We start from the raw sequence: 15,572 nt of genomic DNA, 5'->3' as shown, positions 1-15,572 counted from the left end.
CAAACTTTTTGAAAAAATTATTTTTAAAAATGTCAACAACAATGTCACAATGTTACAGAAGTTTCCAAACACTCTTAGTTTTTGTATTGCCTTGTTGTAGATTGATAAAAGCTTATCAGGTTGCACTGACAGAAAAAACTGTCGCTGAGATATATGTTACACACACACACACACACACACACACACACACACACACACACACACACATATTAATACATGCATGCACACACATAACCTTAGTACCCTTGGATAAAAGATTGTGGATGTTGTTCTTATAGCTGTTATTACTACATTCCACACACAACTCCAAACCAAGCCCCTGTGTCCTTTTGTTTTTTGGCTAGTTCAAGACCAAAAGATTAAAGCTGGTAGAGTTTCCCATGACTTCCACCTACCTGCCAGTTACCATTGACGAAGTTCTAGTACAGGGAGTGCTGTTCTTTGCTCATAGAATGTTCGCAGGCACCATGTTAAGCCCAGAGTAGAAATTACAGAAATAGAGGGTTGCTATTATGAGAAATAAATGCCCTCCCATTTTCTAATTAAGTATTTTACATGAAATAAATGAAATCTTCCTGCTTTAAGTTCTTATATCCTGGGATGCTGCTGATGAAATTTGCTGTATATAATGTTTTCATAAAGTAATCAAACTATTTTCTGCTGCTCATTAATTTTTTGTGTGGGTGTTGACTCTTTATATAACTGAGGTATAATTATTAATTTTTTAGTTCAATTTTTTGTGTACATTATGGACTGTTCTGAACAAGGTCATTATTAGGACTGGAGCAGAGTGAGCAAGGGAGTCAGAGTGATGGGGGCCAAGTCACATAGGGTCTGTGTAGGTCATTTTAAGAACTTTGACTTTCAGGGGAGTCTGGGTGGCTCAGTCAGTTGAGTGTCTGCACTTGATTTCAGCTCAGGTCATGATCCCAGGGTCATGGGATCGAGCCCTGTGTCGGGCTCCGGGCTAAGCATTGGAGCCTGTTTAAGGTTCTCAATCTCTCTGTCTCTCCATCCCTCTGCCCCTCTCCCTTACTAGTGTGCTCTCTCTCTCTCTAAAATTAAACATTAAAAAAAATTTTTTTTTAAATAAAAAGATCTTAAGAACTTTGACTTTTACACCAAGGGAAGCCATTGGAGGGTTTTAAACTAAGGAGTAACATTATCTGCCTTACCTTTCAATAGAATCACTGGCTGCAGCATTTAGACTAAACTGGGGGACACAAGATAGAAGCAGAGAACAGACCAAAAAGTGGACACTAAGAAAGAAAATTCGGTGATGTGTCAGGAGTCCTGGCAACATCAGACTAAAAGGAGTTCCAGAAAGAAAACAGGAAATAGTGGGAAGAAAATGATCCAAGAAATGAAACAGTTTATCTCAGAATTGAAAAGAACAAACTCCCAAGTTCAAAAGACCGTGTCCAACACAATGAATGAAAGGTGCTTCACACAGAGGCACAGTTTGTTCACAAAATCAGAACACCAGGGACAAGGTGAAAGTCTTACAAGTTGTCAGAAGAAGAAGTAGAAAAACTCAGAAATTACATTATCGTTGGGCTTCTCAGCAGTACTGGAAGTTGTGATACTGCTTTTCAGAATTCTAGGGGACAATTATTTTCAGTTGAGAATTCTGTAGTCAGGCAGATTGTTATAGAGAGTGAGGGCAGAAATATTTTCTGACAGGCACAGTTCTAAATGTATTTCCTATGTGCCCTGTCTCAAGACATTACTAAAATACATGTTTTTTATCAGAGCGAAGAGGTGTAGACTTAGAAGAAGAAACAGGGTCCGATATAGAAGGAAGGTAAAGGGAAGTCCCAGGGTAATGGTGAAGAATGTTTGCAGTATGACAGCTGTGCAGCAGGCCTAGGAAACAGAGTGGAGCAGATCAGAGCTCTTCAGAAAAGATACCTTTTATAAAAATGGAACCATAAGAGAGATTTGACTGCAGGGAGAATTATGTAAAGGAGCAGCTTATGGCATTTTTGAGGGAAGTGGGAAGACTTAGTAAGATTTTGAAGGAGAGCCAAGCAACTGAAAAAGGAGGAAATGTTAACACCAGAGAACAAAATGGAATCGTTGTATGGTATTCTTTGAATCAGTAGAGAACAGTTCTTGGTGGACAGGGAAAGAGAAGGTTATAAGTGCCTTAAAATGCCCAGATCTACACTAATAATAAGTCAATGTGTAACATCAAAATGTTACATCAAAATTAGTCAAGGCCTGTAGTATACATTTTCTTTTAAAAATACTGAGATATAGGGGCACCTGGGTGGCTCAGTCAGTTGAGCGTCCGACTTTGGCTCAGGCCATGATCTCACAGCTTGTGAGTTCGAGTCCCGTGTCAGGCTCTGTGCTGGCAGCTCAGAGCCTGGAGCCTGCTTCAGATTCTGTGCCTCCCTCTCTTTCTGCCCCAACCCACTCACATTCTGTCTCTTGCAAAAATAAAAAACATTAAAAATAAATAAATAAATAAATAAACAAACAAATAAATAAATAAATAAATAAAATGCCGACATATATATTAAAAAACAGGGCCAAAACGGTTGAAAGTGGATACTGCTAGGGAACTACATGAGGATAGGAAGGTGGAGGAAAGGATGACTATATTTAATTAAAAGCCTTTTCAGCACTTTTTTTACTTTTCAACTGATAAGCATGTAATATTTTGATAAAAATAAGAATTTGAAAAATATGAAAAATCGAGTCATTGTCCTTTTTTTTAATAGTTCGTTTTTTTTAAATAGTTTATTTTTTAATTTATATCCAAGTTAGCATATAGTGCAACAATGATTTCAGGAGTAGATTCCTTAATGCCTTTACCCATTTAGCCCATCCCCCCTTCCTCAACCCCTCCAGCAACCCTCTGTTCTCTGTATTTAAGAGTCTCTTATGTTTTTTCCCCCTCCTTGTTTTTATATTATTTTTGCTTTCCTTCCCTTATGTTCATCTGTTCTGTATCTTAAAGTCCTCATATGAATGAAGTCATATGATATTTGTCTTTCTCTGACTAATTTTGCTTAGCATAATATCCTCTAGTTCCATCCACATAATTGCAAATAGTAAGATTTCATTTTTGACTGCCGAGTAATACTCCATATACCACATCTTTATCCATTCATCCATCGATGGTTTTGGGTGCTCTTTCCATACTTTGGGTATTGTTGATAGTTCTGCTGTAAACATTGGGGTGCATGTGCCCCTTTGAAACAGCATACCTATATCCCTTTGGTAAATACCTGGTAGTGTAATTGCTCGGTCCTAAGGTAGTTCTATTTCTGATTTTTTGAGGAACCTCCATACTGTTTTCCAGAGTGTCCGTACCAGTTTGCATTCCCACCAGCAGTGCAAAAGAGATCCTTTTTCTCCACATCCTCGCCAACATCTGTTGTTGCCTGAGTTGTTAATGTTATCCATTCTGACAGGTGTGAGGTGGTATCTCATTGTGGTTTTGATTTGTATTTCCCTGATGATGAGTGATGTTGAACATTTTTTCATATGTTGGCCATCTGGATGTCTTCTTGGAGAAGTGTCAATTCATGTCTTTAGCCCATTTCTTCACTGGATTATTTGGTTTTTGGGTGTTGAGTTTGATAAGTTCTTTATAGATTTTGATACTAATCCTTTATCTGATATGTCGTTTGCAAATAATTTCTCCTATTCCATCAGTTGCCTTTTAGTTTTGCTGATTGTTTCCTTCACTGTGCAGAAGAAGCTTTTTATTTTGATGAGGTCCCAGTAGTTCATTTTTGTTCTTGTTTCCCTTGCTTCCAGAGACGTGTTGAGTACGAAGTTGTTGCAGCCGAGGTCAAAGAGGTTTTTGCCTGCTTTCTCCTCGAGGATTTTGATGGCTTCCTGTCTTACATTTAGTCTTTCATCCATTTGTAGTTTATTTTTGTGTGCGGTGTAAGAAAGTGGTCCAGGTTTGTTCTTCTGCATGTCGCTGTCCAGTTTTCCCAGCACCACTTGCTGAAGAGACTGTCTTTATTCCATTGGATAGTCTTTTCCTGCTTTGTCAAAGATTAGTTGGCCATACATTTGTGGGTCCATTTCTGGGTTGTCTATTCTGTTCCACTGATCTAAGTGTCTGTTTTTGTACATCACTGTTGTTCCTTTTGAGGGTACATCTCGGTATGAACTTACTACCTAGGGGCACCTGGGTGGCTCAGTTAAATGTCCAATTTGGGCTCAGGGCATGATCTCACAGTTGGTGGGATGGAGCCCTGCGTCAGGCTTTATGCTGACAGCATGGAGCCTGCTTGAGATTCCCTGTCTCCCTCTCTCTCTGTTCCTCCCCTCCTTGTGTGTGTGCTCTCCCTCCCTCTCACTCTTAAAAATAAATAAACATTAAAAAAAAAAAAAAAAACAACTTACAATCTGATTTGACATTCATCTGTTCCAAAGAAAGATTTTTATAAGGCTTTTTTTCAGAAGGGTTTTAAGATTATTATTTTCCTTTTACACATACATACCCTCTGCTTTCCAATGTCTTAAAGTATCTTTAGCCTCTAAGCTGTTTTTTTTCCTATTGCTGTTTTTAAGTGTGTGACAGCATGTGTTTGTGTTGTGTCTTTTGTGCTGTCTCACAGTAACTGCCTATTGTTTTTACCGGCCTCTGAATGCCTCCAATAGTTGAATAGTGGAAATGGGAATATGGAAGTTTAGCCTAAAAGGAAAGTGGAAGAGGGTGACCCTTTCTAAAATGACAGGTGGAGGGGCACCTGGCTGGCTCAGTTGGTAGAGCATGCGACTCTTGATCTTGGAGTTGTGAGTTTGAGCCCCACATTGGGGGTAGAGTTTACTTAAAAATAATAATAATAGGTGGAGAATGTTTGATGTTTGAAAGATGAGAACTGCACACAAGTAGGAAATTAGAAGGTATGGCGAGTACACAGATAGGAGTATTTGATCTATAAGGATGGTGTGAAGGGGATGCAGATAAACTGGGATGAGCTTAAAATGGACTCTGAATACTTTGAAACTAATTTTGGAAACATTCTCTGGGCAGCCAGGAGCTAGAGAAGGTTTTAAAGTAAGAAAATGACAGTTAACCAAATCAGAAGACAGAATTTTATATTCAGTTTGTACCTGTCACAGCTATATACAAAACACAGAAATTGTCACAGAAAACAAACATGGAAAGAACTGTCTTAAAATGTTAATACTGTTCTCTCTGTGGTTGGGCTTTCGGGGATTTTTTTCTCTTTTTTATTGTTTTATTTATTTATTTTGAGAGAGAGAGAGAGAGAGAGAGAGAGAAAGAAAGAAAGAAAGAGAGAGAGAAAGAAAGAAAGAGAAAGAAAGAAAGAGAGAAAGAAAGAAAGAGAGAAAGAAAGAGAGAAAGAAAGAGAGAAAGAAAGAGAGAAAGAAAGAGGGAATCCCCAGCAGGCTATATACTACCAGAGCCCAGTGCGGGGCTTGAACTCACAAACTGTGAGATCATGACGTGAGCCGAAATCAAGAGTTGGATGGCCAACCAACTGAGCCATGCAGGCGCCCCTACTTTTTCTCTTTTTTTAATTTTAATTTTTTTAATACTTTTTCATGTTTTCTCTTGTTGATTAATGTTGCTTTTCCAAAAATTTCTGTTACTTCATGATTGCGGAGCAAAAATAAATCCTCACTGTCACGTCATTGTTTTCATTGTGAAATCTGTCACATCCATTGCTTCCAGCTCTCTGTTTACTGAAGGGGTGGATGTCCTAAGAACTTCCTCCTGTGAGGAAAGGTGAATGCTGAAGAAGGCAGGACTTTCAGAAAGCATCTGATCTTCAGCTTGGCCTTATCTTCCAACTTATTTTAGGATTGCTAAAGATTCACTCCAGCCAATCCAATCCCCAGCAGGCTGTCCTGACGATCCCCAGCCAGCTCAAGCCACTCAGTGTAAATACATCTGGAGGTGTACAGACCATACTGATGCCTGTGAATAAAGGTAAGTCCTTCACCCACGGGTTTCGGCTGCCACCAGGACTGTTGGCAGGGGCGTCTGGGGGGTGGTTCCCAGGCTCCCCTCCCCATTTGGTCTTCCCTTTAGCCATCAGAGTTGTCCTTGGCATTTTGAACTCTGGGACACCCCCAGATGACCCATCGGCTTCTAAATAACTCCCCATTTCTAAAGTTGAGTAGCCGGGGAACATTTTAAGTGTTCAGGAGAGTTCCAAGCTAATTGGATTTTTATTTTCTTAGTGACAAGCCCCCATTTCCACAGTGGAAGATAATAAAAGCTCAGTTACCCTGGTGCTAATAGTAAACAGCCTACCCTACCTTGTCACATCACTGTATTAATAAGGACCTTTTTAATGTACTGAAATTGTTCTTGTGCCTTTAGTCTAAAATGGGGCCATCACCTGGGAGTTAGGTCATCATTAGAATGATTTCTGTATTTCTTACATCCTCTCCCTTTTTTTCCCTGTTAGTGGTTCAGTCATTTTCTGCCAACAAATCACCTGCCATTCTGCCTGTAGCTTCCCCAAACCCAGTTGTCCCCAGCTCTGTTCCAGCAGCTGTTACAAAAGGTAGGTGTTTCTCACGGTATTTTTGCCCGGAAGTTGCGTGCAAGGCGTTACTGTAATCTGGGTCCCTTCAAGTTTCAGCATCTGTGAATCAGTCCCTTCAGAAATACTTAGAGTATTTTAGAGTAGACCTGACATTGAGGGAAATGCAGAGATGTTTAAAGCAGCATTTCTGTCCTCCAAGAACTTACAATCAGGTTGAACTGAGTTGTAGACAGCAGGCAGTGATTGATAACTCCAGCATAAGTGAGCTGGAAAATGTGAATGTGAAGTGTTTCGGTCTAGGATGTCTGGTCAGGGTTGGTGGGGTGTGGAGTGGGTGTGGAGGTGTAGGACTTTGTGCGGGGCAGGGATTATAACCTAGACTTAAGAAGGGTGAAGCATGTTAAGCTGTGGAGGGGGAAGGGGCGTGCCAGATTGAGGGAGCAGTAGGGTTTGTTTGGGGGAAGTAAACCAGTTAGGGGACTCACCTAGGGTGTATCGTTGTAAAGGAGCTTTAGGTGGGGCCAAACTTTGGCAGGCTGGCAAGGGGGACATTTCTGACTACTGAGTCGATTGAGATAGTGCAATGGGTTAGAGCAACACATTTTGAAATCTGTAACATCTGTAATAATGATAGCTACCATGTGTTAAGAGCCTGAAGGATACCAGGAACCTTGCTGGCTACTTTATATATATCACTAATTATCACAGTCCTTCAGGATAGCTATTATGCCCGTATTACAGATGAGGAAAGTGAAGTTTGGAGATAGTAAGTATCTACTTCCCAAATCTTGAAAGTTAAAAAGCAGTATAGTCAGAATTTGAAGTAGGTCTGCTTCTCAGGCATGCTGGATCTTTCACAGTAGTCTTGAAGAAAGGTGAATTTGTTACTTACAGCATGACCAACTAAAACATGGATTTGCTGATTACAGTTCTTGCCTGTTTTTAAAAAAAGGTTTTTTTTTAACATTATTTATTTTTGAGAGACAGAGCATGAGCGGGGGAGGGGCAGAGAGAAGGAGACACAGAATCTGAAGCAGGATCCAGGCTCTGAGCTGTCAGCACAGAGCCTGATGCGGGGCTCGAACCCACAAACTGTGAGATCATGACCTGAGCCGATGTCGGATGCTCAGCCGACTGAGCCACCCAGACGCCCCTCCCCTGCCTGTTTTTTAAATAAAAGTAATTGGCACCCAACCATTCCCATTTATTTACATATTATTGGTGGATGCTCTGCCACCTCAGAGTTAATCAGTTGCACCCGGGGTCATATGACCCACAGAGCCTAAAATATTTACTGGTTAGTCCTTTATAGGAAAAGTTTGCCAACCTCTGATCAAAAGATTGCTAATAAAAGAATTGGATTAGTCTGGACCAGTAGTTCTCCTCAATAGTAGCTATATTTCATAGGCCTTCCTCATGCAGATTCTGATTCAGTTAAATTTTTTTTTAGGTTTATTTATTTTGAGAGAGAGAGAGAGAGAGACAGCACAAGTGGGGGAAGGGCAGAGAGAGAGGGAGAGAGAGAATCCCAAGCAGGCTCCATGCTGTCTGCCCAGAGCGCGACATGGGGCTCACACTCAGGAAACTGTGAGATCACGACCTGAGCCGAAACCAAGAGTCAGATGCTCAAGCGAATGAGCCACCCAGGCACCCCTGACTCAGTTAATTTTGGACTGGGGTCAGGGCATCTGTTTTTATTTTAATTATAAAATTTTGTATATTGAAATGCAAAGATAATTAGCATACCATTTGATGAGTTTTATTATAAGCCCATGTAACCCATTTTCCATTCAAGATACAGAAATTTTCATCACCTTGTGCTCCTTCCAGTCAGTTTCCAACCCCTATAGGCAGCCACTGTTCTGATTTCCCTTAGAATAGACTAGAATAGAATAGTGTGTCTGCTTTTTTTTTAACTTTATATGAATGGGAGCACATGCATTCTTCCACGTCTGGTTTTATTTACTCACCATAATATTTTTCAGATTCATATTTATTGTACCTGAATAGTATTCCACACTGTAGGAATACATCATAATTTGTTTATTCTTTCTCCTATTGGTGGACATTAGAGTTGTTAAAAGTTATTATGTATAAGTTTTTAAGAGCATATGTTTTCATTTCTCTAGTAGAATAGCTGTGTCAACCTAAAAATGCTAACAGTATAATTCTGTAGTAGTTTGAGGGCCAGATTAATATAAGTGTACTTGCACCTGTAGAACTAGAACTTTTTCTGAGGACTTCCTTCTGTGTCTTTTTTTTTTTTTTTTCTTTTTTTTTTTTTTAGTTTTTTATTCTTGAGAGAGACAGAGTGTGAATGGGGGAGGGGCAGAGAGAGAGGAAGACCAGAATCTGAAGCAGGCTCCAGGCTCCAGGCTCTGAGCTGTGAGCACAGAGCCTGACACGGTGCTTGAACTCACGAACCATGAGATCATGACCTGAGTGGAGGTCAGACACTTAACCAACTGAGCCACCCAAGCACCCCCTTTCTGTTTCTTGAAGTCTTGAAATCACTAGGGAGTGGGGGAATATATACTGTCAAAAATGAAATTAGCAAGGTCATTTGATACAAGTCAATACATAAAAATTTAATTTTTACGTAGAAATTAAGTGCTAGCAACCTACTAAACAGTTCTGAGAGAAATTAACAAGACCTAAATAAATGGAAGGAGGATATTCCATTATAAACATAATAAATTATAAATACAGTTGACACTTGAACAACACCGGTTTGAACAGTGCAGGCCCCCTTATTACACAGATTTTTTTTGCAATACAGTACTGTAAATGTATTTTCTCTTCCTTATGATTTTCTTAATTTTTTTTGTCTCTAGCTTCATTATGGGAACACAGTATATAATATATACAACATGCAAATATGTATTAATCAATTGTGTTTTTGGTAAGGCTTCCAGTCAGTAGTACGTTGTTAATAGTTAAGTTTTTGGGGAGCCAAAAGTTAAACACATGGATTTTTGACTGAAGGGGGAGGGTTGGCTCTCCAGTCCTGCAAGTTGTTCAGGCCTCAACTAATTTCTTACAAATATGAATAATTATGTTAACTTACTAAAAACATGATGTGTTATGCTTTCTCCCCGCCCCAAAAATGGACAAGCTAAATCTAAAATATACGTGGGAATGCAAAGGCCTAGAGTAGCTGAGGCAGTTTTGAAGAACAAAAAACTAGGGAACTTGGACCATCAGATATATATACACTTTAAAGCTACAGCGAGGGGTGCCTGGGTGGCTCAGTCGGTTGAGCGTCCGACTTCAGCTCAGGTCATGATCTCACAGCTCGTGAGTTCGAGCCCCGCGTCAGGCCCTGTGCTGACAGCCTGGAGCCTGCTTCAGATTCTGTGTCTCCCTCTCTCTCTGCCCCTAACCCACTCGCATTCTGTCTCTGTCTCTCTCAAAAATAAAAATAAACATTAAAAAAAAAATTAAAAAAAAAAAAAGCTACAGAGATAGGGGCACCTGGGTGGCTCAGTCGGCTAAGCGTCCGACTTCGGCTCAGGTCATGATCTCACAGTTTGTGAGTCTGAGCCCCACATCGGGCTCTGTGCTGACAGCTCAGAGCCTGGAGCCTGCTTCAAATTCTATGTCTCCCTCTCTCTGCTCCTCCCCTGCTCACGCTCGGTCTCTCTCTCCTTCAAAATAAATAAAAACATTAAAAAAAAAAATTTAAAGCTGCAGAGATAGTGTTGAATTGGTTCAAGAATAAACAGAATAATGGAATGGAAAAGAGAACCCAAAAATAGACTTCCACGTATATGGTCACCTGATTATGACATTCAGTAGGGAAGGGATGTTCATTACCATACATAATGCTGGGTTAATTAGATATATCCATTTGGGAAAACACTGAACCTTACACCATAAACAAAAATTAATTTGAGTTGGATATAGAGCTAAATGTGAAAGGTAAAGCAATAAAGCATCTAGAAGAGAATATCTTCATGACCTTGGGCAAAGGTGCTTTGTAAACAGAACAGGTAAGAAAACTAGCCATAAAAGAAAAGGTCCATAACACTGGGAACCTCACTTCATTAGAGGTACAAAATTTAAGAGTGAAAGTCAAGCCACATACTCAAGATAGTGGTGATTGATACATCTAACAAAGGAGTCATAGCTTGAGTATACATACGCAGACCGTCGAAAAATCAATATGAAAAGTACGGACACTAATTTTTCTTTAAAGAACGGTGAACAGACACTGCACTGAAGAGGATATCCAGATAGCTCATAAAGATATGCAAAGTTGTTCAATGTCATTAGTCATCAAGGAAATACAAATTAAAGCCATAGTGAAATGCTGTTACATCACCAAATAAAACACTGGCCATTCAAGTTTTGGCAAAGATGTGATGCAGCTGGAACTCACATGCCCTGCTGGTGGGACTAGAAATTGATATAATCACTTTGGAAAGCAGTTTGACATTTTCTGATCTGCCAAACTGCAGGTTAGATTCTAATAAATCTTACATTTATTAGATTAGGTTAGATTTCTAATTAGATTAGATTTCTAATAAATCTTATTAGATTCTAATTAGTAAATCTCCTACATCTGCCCTCCATTCCAGCAAATACACTTCTAGGAAGTGCACACATATGTCCATCCACCAAAAGACATATACAGGAACGTCCATTGCATTGTTGTTTTTAATAGCTAAAAAGATGCTGATGCAAAGGATTATGTGCAGTAAGATTCCAGTTATGTGAAATTCAAAGTGGACAAAAGGTGATTATCTTTGGCAGGGAGGAACTACCAAAAGCATAGGGAGCCTGGTTGAGGACTAGAAATAACTCTATATCTTGATTGGAGTGGTGTACATGGGTGTAGACATAGGTAATTGAACCATACCCTTAATATTTGTACATCTTTTGCAAGCTATGTATCAATAAAAAGGAAGAGAGATGTATAGAGATGTATTAGTAGATCTCATTTGTAGACTCTTGTTACATAGGAAAGTACTGAAGGATGTTAAGTATGGAAATGACACTAAAAAGGTCACTTAGGAAAATTTTCTGGTCTGGATATGCAAGGTGAGTTGAAAGGGAAGGATTAAAGGCAAGGAAGCTGATGCAGAAGCAGAAAGTGTGTGGTCATGGTTTTTTGACGAAAAAGACGCAGAAATACAGGGAGACACATGCACCTGAGACCTTGCTATCTTCTGTCAGTAGATTTAGTAAGATTAAAGCCTAATGTGATTGGCTTGGTTATTTCCAAGCACAGCAGATCTGAATTTTGCTTATGCCTTGTGTCTCAGAACACTAAGATAATGCTGAAAGTTGATAAACTTAGCTGGAGAGATGATATCCAATAGGATATTAGAACATGCCAGCATTGTATTTTAATGTGTGAGTGTGTGTGCATGTGCGTGTGCGCACGGGCACGCACGCGAGAGAGAGAGAGATGGGGGGGATCTCACATAGTGGTGTGGTTGGCCCTTTAAGAAATATATAAAAAGCCATTTTATTGCCCGCCTTGTCATGAGCCTAGAGTTGCTCCCCTTGAGACCCAGAGTAACAGTTCTTCCCTTGTCTGCTGATCCTGTGATGATGGGTGCCATCTCAGTCCCCTAGCTGTGTCTCTGCAGCAGCTGCTGTGGCAGTTTCCTCCCTGAGTTTCAGTGGAAGAGCTTTTGTTTCTGCCTGCACATGTCCTTCCGTCATTGAAGGCTTACAGCTCTCTTTTGTTGCTCTTCCCTTGTAGTAAAGACTGAACCAGAAACGCCTGGGCCAGGCTGCCTCTCTCAGGAGGGTCAGACACCAGTGAAAACAGAAGAAAGTTCTGAACTGGGAAACTATGTCATTAAGTAATTATTTCAGTCCTTTCTAAGGGAGTTGTGATTTTGGTGTTTTTATGATACTTTTTAAAACCCGTTCCTGTGACAGCTGAGTATGTGCAGAGTTGTGTGTGTATGGAAGTAAGCCCCTTGATGGGTGGGACCTTCTGTCCATGTGCAGTTGAACAAGTGTTTCCACTTGATGCACAGCTCAGGAGTCTTCAGTTAATACACTGATGTCATCTAAGGGCGGGAGGCACTGGATTTGTTGCCTTGGAAGCCTCAGGTGGTACAGATCTCCCTCCAGTGGAGCTTGACAACATGTACTTTCTTTGCTGAATCCTTGGGTATGAAATTTCTGTGGGGTAATTACTCAGGTGTGTATACATTTTATGTCTGAGTATCCATACACCTGCCTAACTTAAACAGCTGCCTTTTCATGGGCCATACACAGTCATTGCTTTTTCTAAAAACATTTCATGAGATTTTCTAATTTCCAAATTGGGAACCCACCTCTGCCCATGTATTTTGAAGCATGTCAAATTACTGGGGACAATAGAAACTTAGCCACTTTCACATGATAGGTGACAGCATGAGCTGTAATAACCCTAAGAATAGGCATTTGAATATAGAAAATTTTCTGCTCTAGTAGCATTGAATTGAAAAAGGTATGTGATTATTTAATTTTAAAACATAAAATTAAACATATTTGCGTAATTTGCCATTCCTGGGGTCTCATCTGGTTTATGTTTAAAAGGCTATCCATGAAAGGAAAGACCTGCCTAGTACAATTCGTTATGTTTTAATTCCCTTGGAAAGAGGATATGTACATAAATTCGTGTGTGTGTGTGTATGTGTGTATATATATGTGGCTAGAAACCACTGTGTGTGTTTACTACCTTAATCTTTTTTTTTTATTCTCAGGATAGACCATTTAGAGACTATCCAGCAACTCTTAACAGCAGTGGTAAAGAAGATTCCCTTAATCACTGCAAAAAGTAAGATAATTATACTGAATATATGGATGCATTTTTAAAGCTGTGAACTACTTGGTTTATTGAATCAACTTAAATCATATTGTAGTGTAAATTAATACTGATGTAGTAGTTATCTTAGGAGGTTTTAGTTACAACTATAGTTCATTTGCAGGATTTTAGAATTCATAATATCTTGGTCAACCAGTTGGCCTTTTACTGTTAACACTATGATCTATGGAAGGACTTTTTTACATTTGTTGTATGTAAATCTTAGTAAATCTGTTGTATAAAACTGCATTAGTTTTTAATGCTTATTAAGGCAGATTAGTCTTTGCCTGCAATGTGCCAGACTCTGTGCAGGCTCAGTACATTTACTGTCTCTTGTGGGATAGGTAGTATTATCTCCATTTTACAGATGAGAAAACCAAGGCTAAGTAACTTACTCAAAGATCACTAGCAGTGGGTAGTGAGGGAGGATACTAACCTAGGTCTGACTCTAAAGCCATTAATCTTTTATCCCTCACGATCCCTCACTTTGTACAAATGCACAGTTGTCAAGACTCCCAACAGTGAAGTCTGTTCTGTCACTACCCATCGTCAACAAGACTGAAAAACTTGCCTCTCAGTTCTTTGGACAGAATCAGCTGTCTTTAGGGGGCAGATAGCCTGTTGATACTCAGGCATACGCTCTTGGGCAAGATGACTACGAACATTTAAACTTCCTTTTTTTTTTTTTTTTTTTTTTTTTTTAAGTTTATTTATTTATTTTTGAGAGGGAGAGGGAGGGAGGGGCAGAGAGAGAGGGATAGTCCCAAGCAAGCTATATGCCATCAGCACAGAGCCCGATGCGGGGCTTGAACTCATGAACTGTGAGATCATGACCTGAGCCGAAATCAAGAGCTGACATTCAACCAGCTGAGCCACCCAGGCACCTTGCAAACATTTATAGGGAAGGGATGAAATAGATTATCATGTTACATTCATGGGAATATGAAAATGACAGGCCAAGTACAGCCTGCCCTGCTTATTTTTTTTTCTTTTTTTTTTTTTTTTAAATTTTTTTTATTTTGATGTTTTATTTTTGACAGAGACAGAGGGTGAGCAGGGGAGGGGCAGAGAGAGAGAGAAAGGAAGACACAGAATCGGAAGCAGCCTCCAGGCTCCGAGCTGTCAGCACAGAGCCCGACGCGGGGCTCGAACTCACGGACCGTGAGATCATGACCTGAGCTGAAGTCGGATGTTTAACCAACTGAGCCACCCAGGCGCCCCCCTGCTTATTTTTTTCTAACAGCAAAGAAATTACCTCTTTTTTTCTTGGTTGAAGTCAGGGGGGGGTCATTCTCAGGTAGTTCAAAGGAAACTTTCAGGGACATTTTCCTAGCCTGGCAGAAAAAAAATCAGAAATCTGTTTTTTATTTTTACTTAAAAAAAATTTTTTTTAATGTTTATTTTTGAGAGAGACTGCACACGAGCAGAGGGGCAGAGAGCGAGGGAGACAGAATCTGAAACAGGTTCTAGGCTCTGAGCTGTTCAGCACAGAGCCCAACGTGGAGCTCAAACCCACGGACTGTGAGATCATGACCTGAGCTGAAGTTGGATGCTTAACCGACTGAGCCACCCCGGTGCCCCAAAAATGTTTTTTAAAAACTTAGATACAAATATAGAATACTAGAACTGGAAGGCAGGTTAGAGACTATCTGTCCCAATGGTCTCATTTTACAGATCAGAGAACTGAAGCCAGAGGGGTGCTATAGGATGCCTGACACCACTTAGTGAGTTCATGGCAAGGCCAGGGCTAGACCTCAGACCTCATGTCCCTAGTGGAGTGCCATCTCCACTGATTTGAATAGGTAGTCGACTGCCATGAAGGTTGCTCTGCCAAAGAAGCCGATTTCCCAGAGACTAATGTTGTTTTGAGTACACACCATTAATAAGATGCCTTCTCTTTTAAGGAGAAGCTCTCTCTCTGTGTTAGTGAGGAACGTATATCCATTTTGCCCAGTAAGGAATGTATATCCAATAAATAGGTCTAAAGAAACTTTGGGACATATCCCTCGCAGATAAGGTTTGATTTAAATCATACCAACTTTATTCATAAGAGTTTGCTGGATATGTGCATTCTAGGTGAAGATGCCAGCTGTTTTTCTGCGAAGTCTGTGGAGCAGTATTATGGCTGGAACATTGGAAAAAGGAGAGCTGCTGAGGTAATCCTTTGTCTGCCTATTTGTGATGCAGGCTGCCACTGAGTCTGGGAAGAAAATAACCAGAACACATGTGCATTCAGGCTGCTTCCATAAACCTTGTCTTCTGGA

The 15,572-nt window shown here is 40.1% G+C and overlaps 1 protein-coding gene across 2 annotated transcripts in view; it reads left to right on the top strand.

The window, feature by feature from the left end:
- The window catches only part of YEATS2 (YEATS domain containing 2), a 112,165-nt gene that overhangs the window by 88,693 nt on the left and 7,900 nt on the right, over window positions 1–15,572 (top strand). For both annotated transcript variants that reach the window (XM_042998891.1, XM_042998892.1), the window contains exons 22-26: window positions 5,804–5,932; window positions 6,417–6,515; window positions 12,211–12,313; window positions 13,208–13,281; window positions 15,385–15,464. In XM_042998891.1, coding sequence (XP_042854825.1) covers window positions 5,804–5,932; window positions 6,417–6,515; window positions 12,211–12,313; window positions 13,208–13,281; window positions 15,385–15,464 — 485 coding nt within the window. The remainder of the gene's footprint in view (window positions 1–5,803; window positions 5,933–6,416; window positions 6,516–12,210; window positions 12,314–13,207; window positions 13,282–15,384; window positions 15,465–15,572) is intronic.

This window comes from Panthera tigris, chromosome C2 (assembly GCF_018350195.1).
Source record: "Panthera tigris isolate Pti1 chromosome C2, P.tigris_Pti1_mat1.1, whole genome shotgun sequence".
In the NCBI taxonomy this organism is placed as follows: domain Eukaryota; kingdom Metazoa; phylum Chordata; class Mammalia; order Carnivora; family Felidae; genus Panthera; species Panthera tigris.
This window is presented reverse-complemented; position numbering and strand designations above follow the sequence as displayed.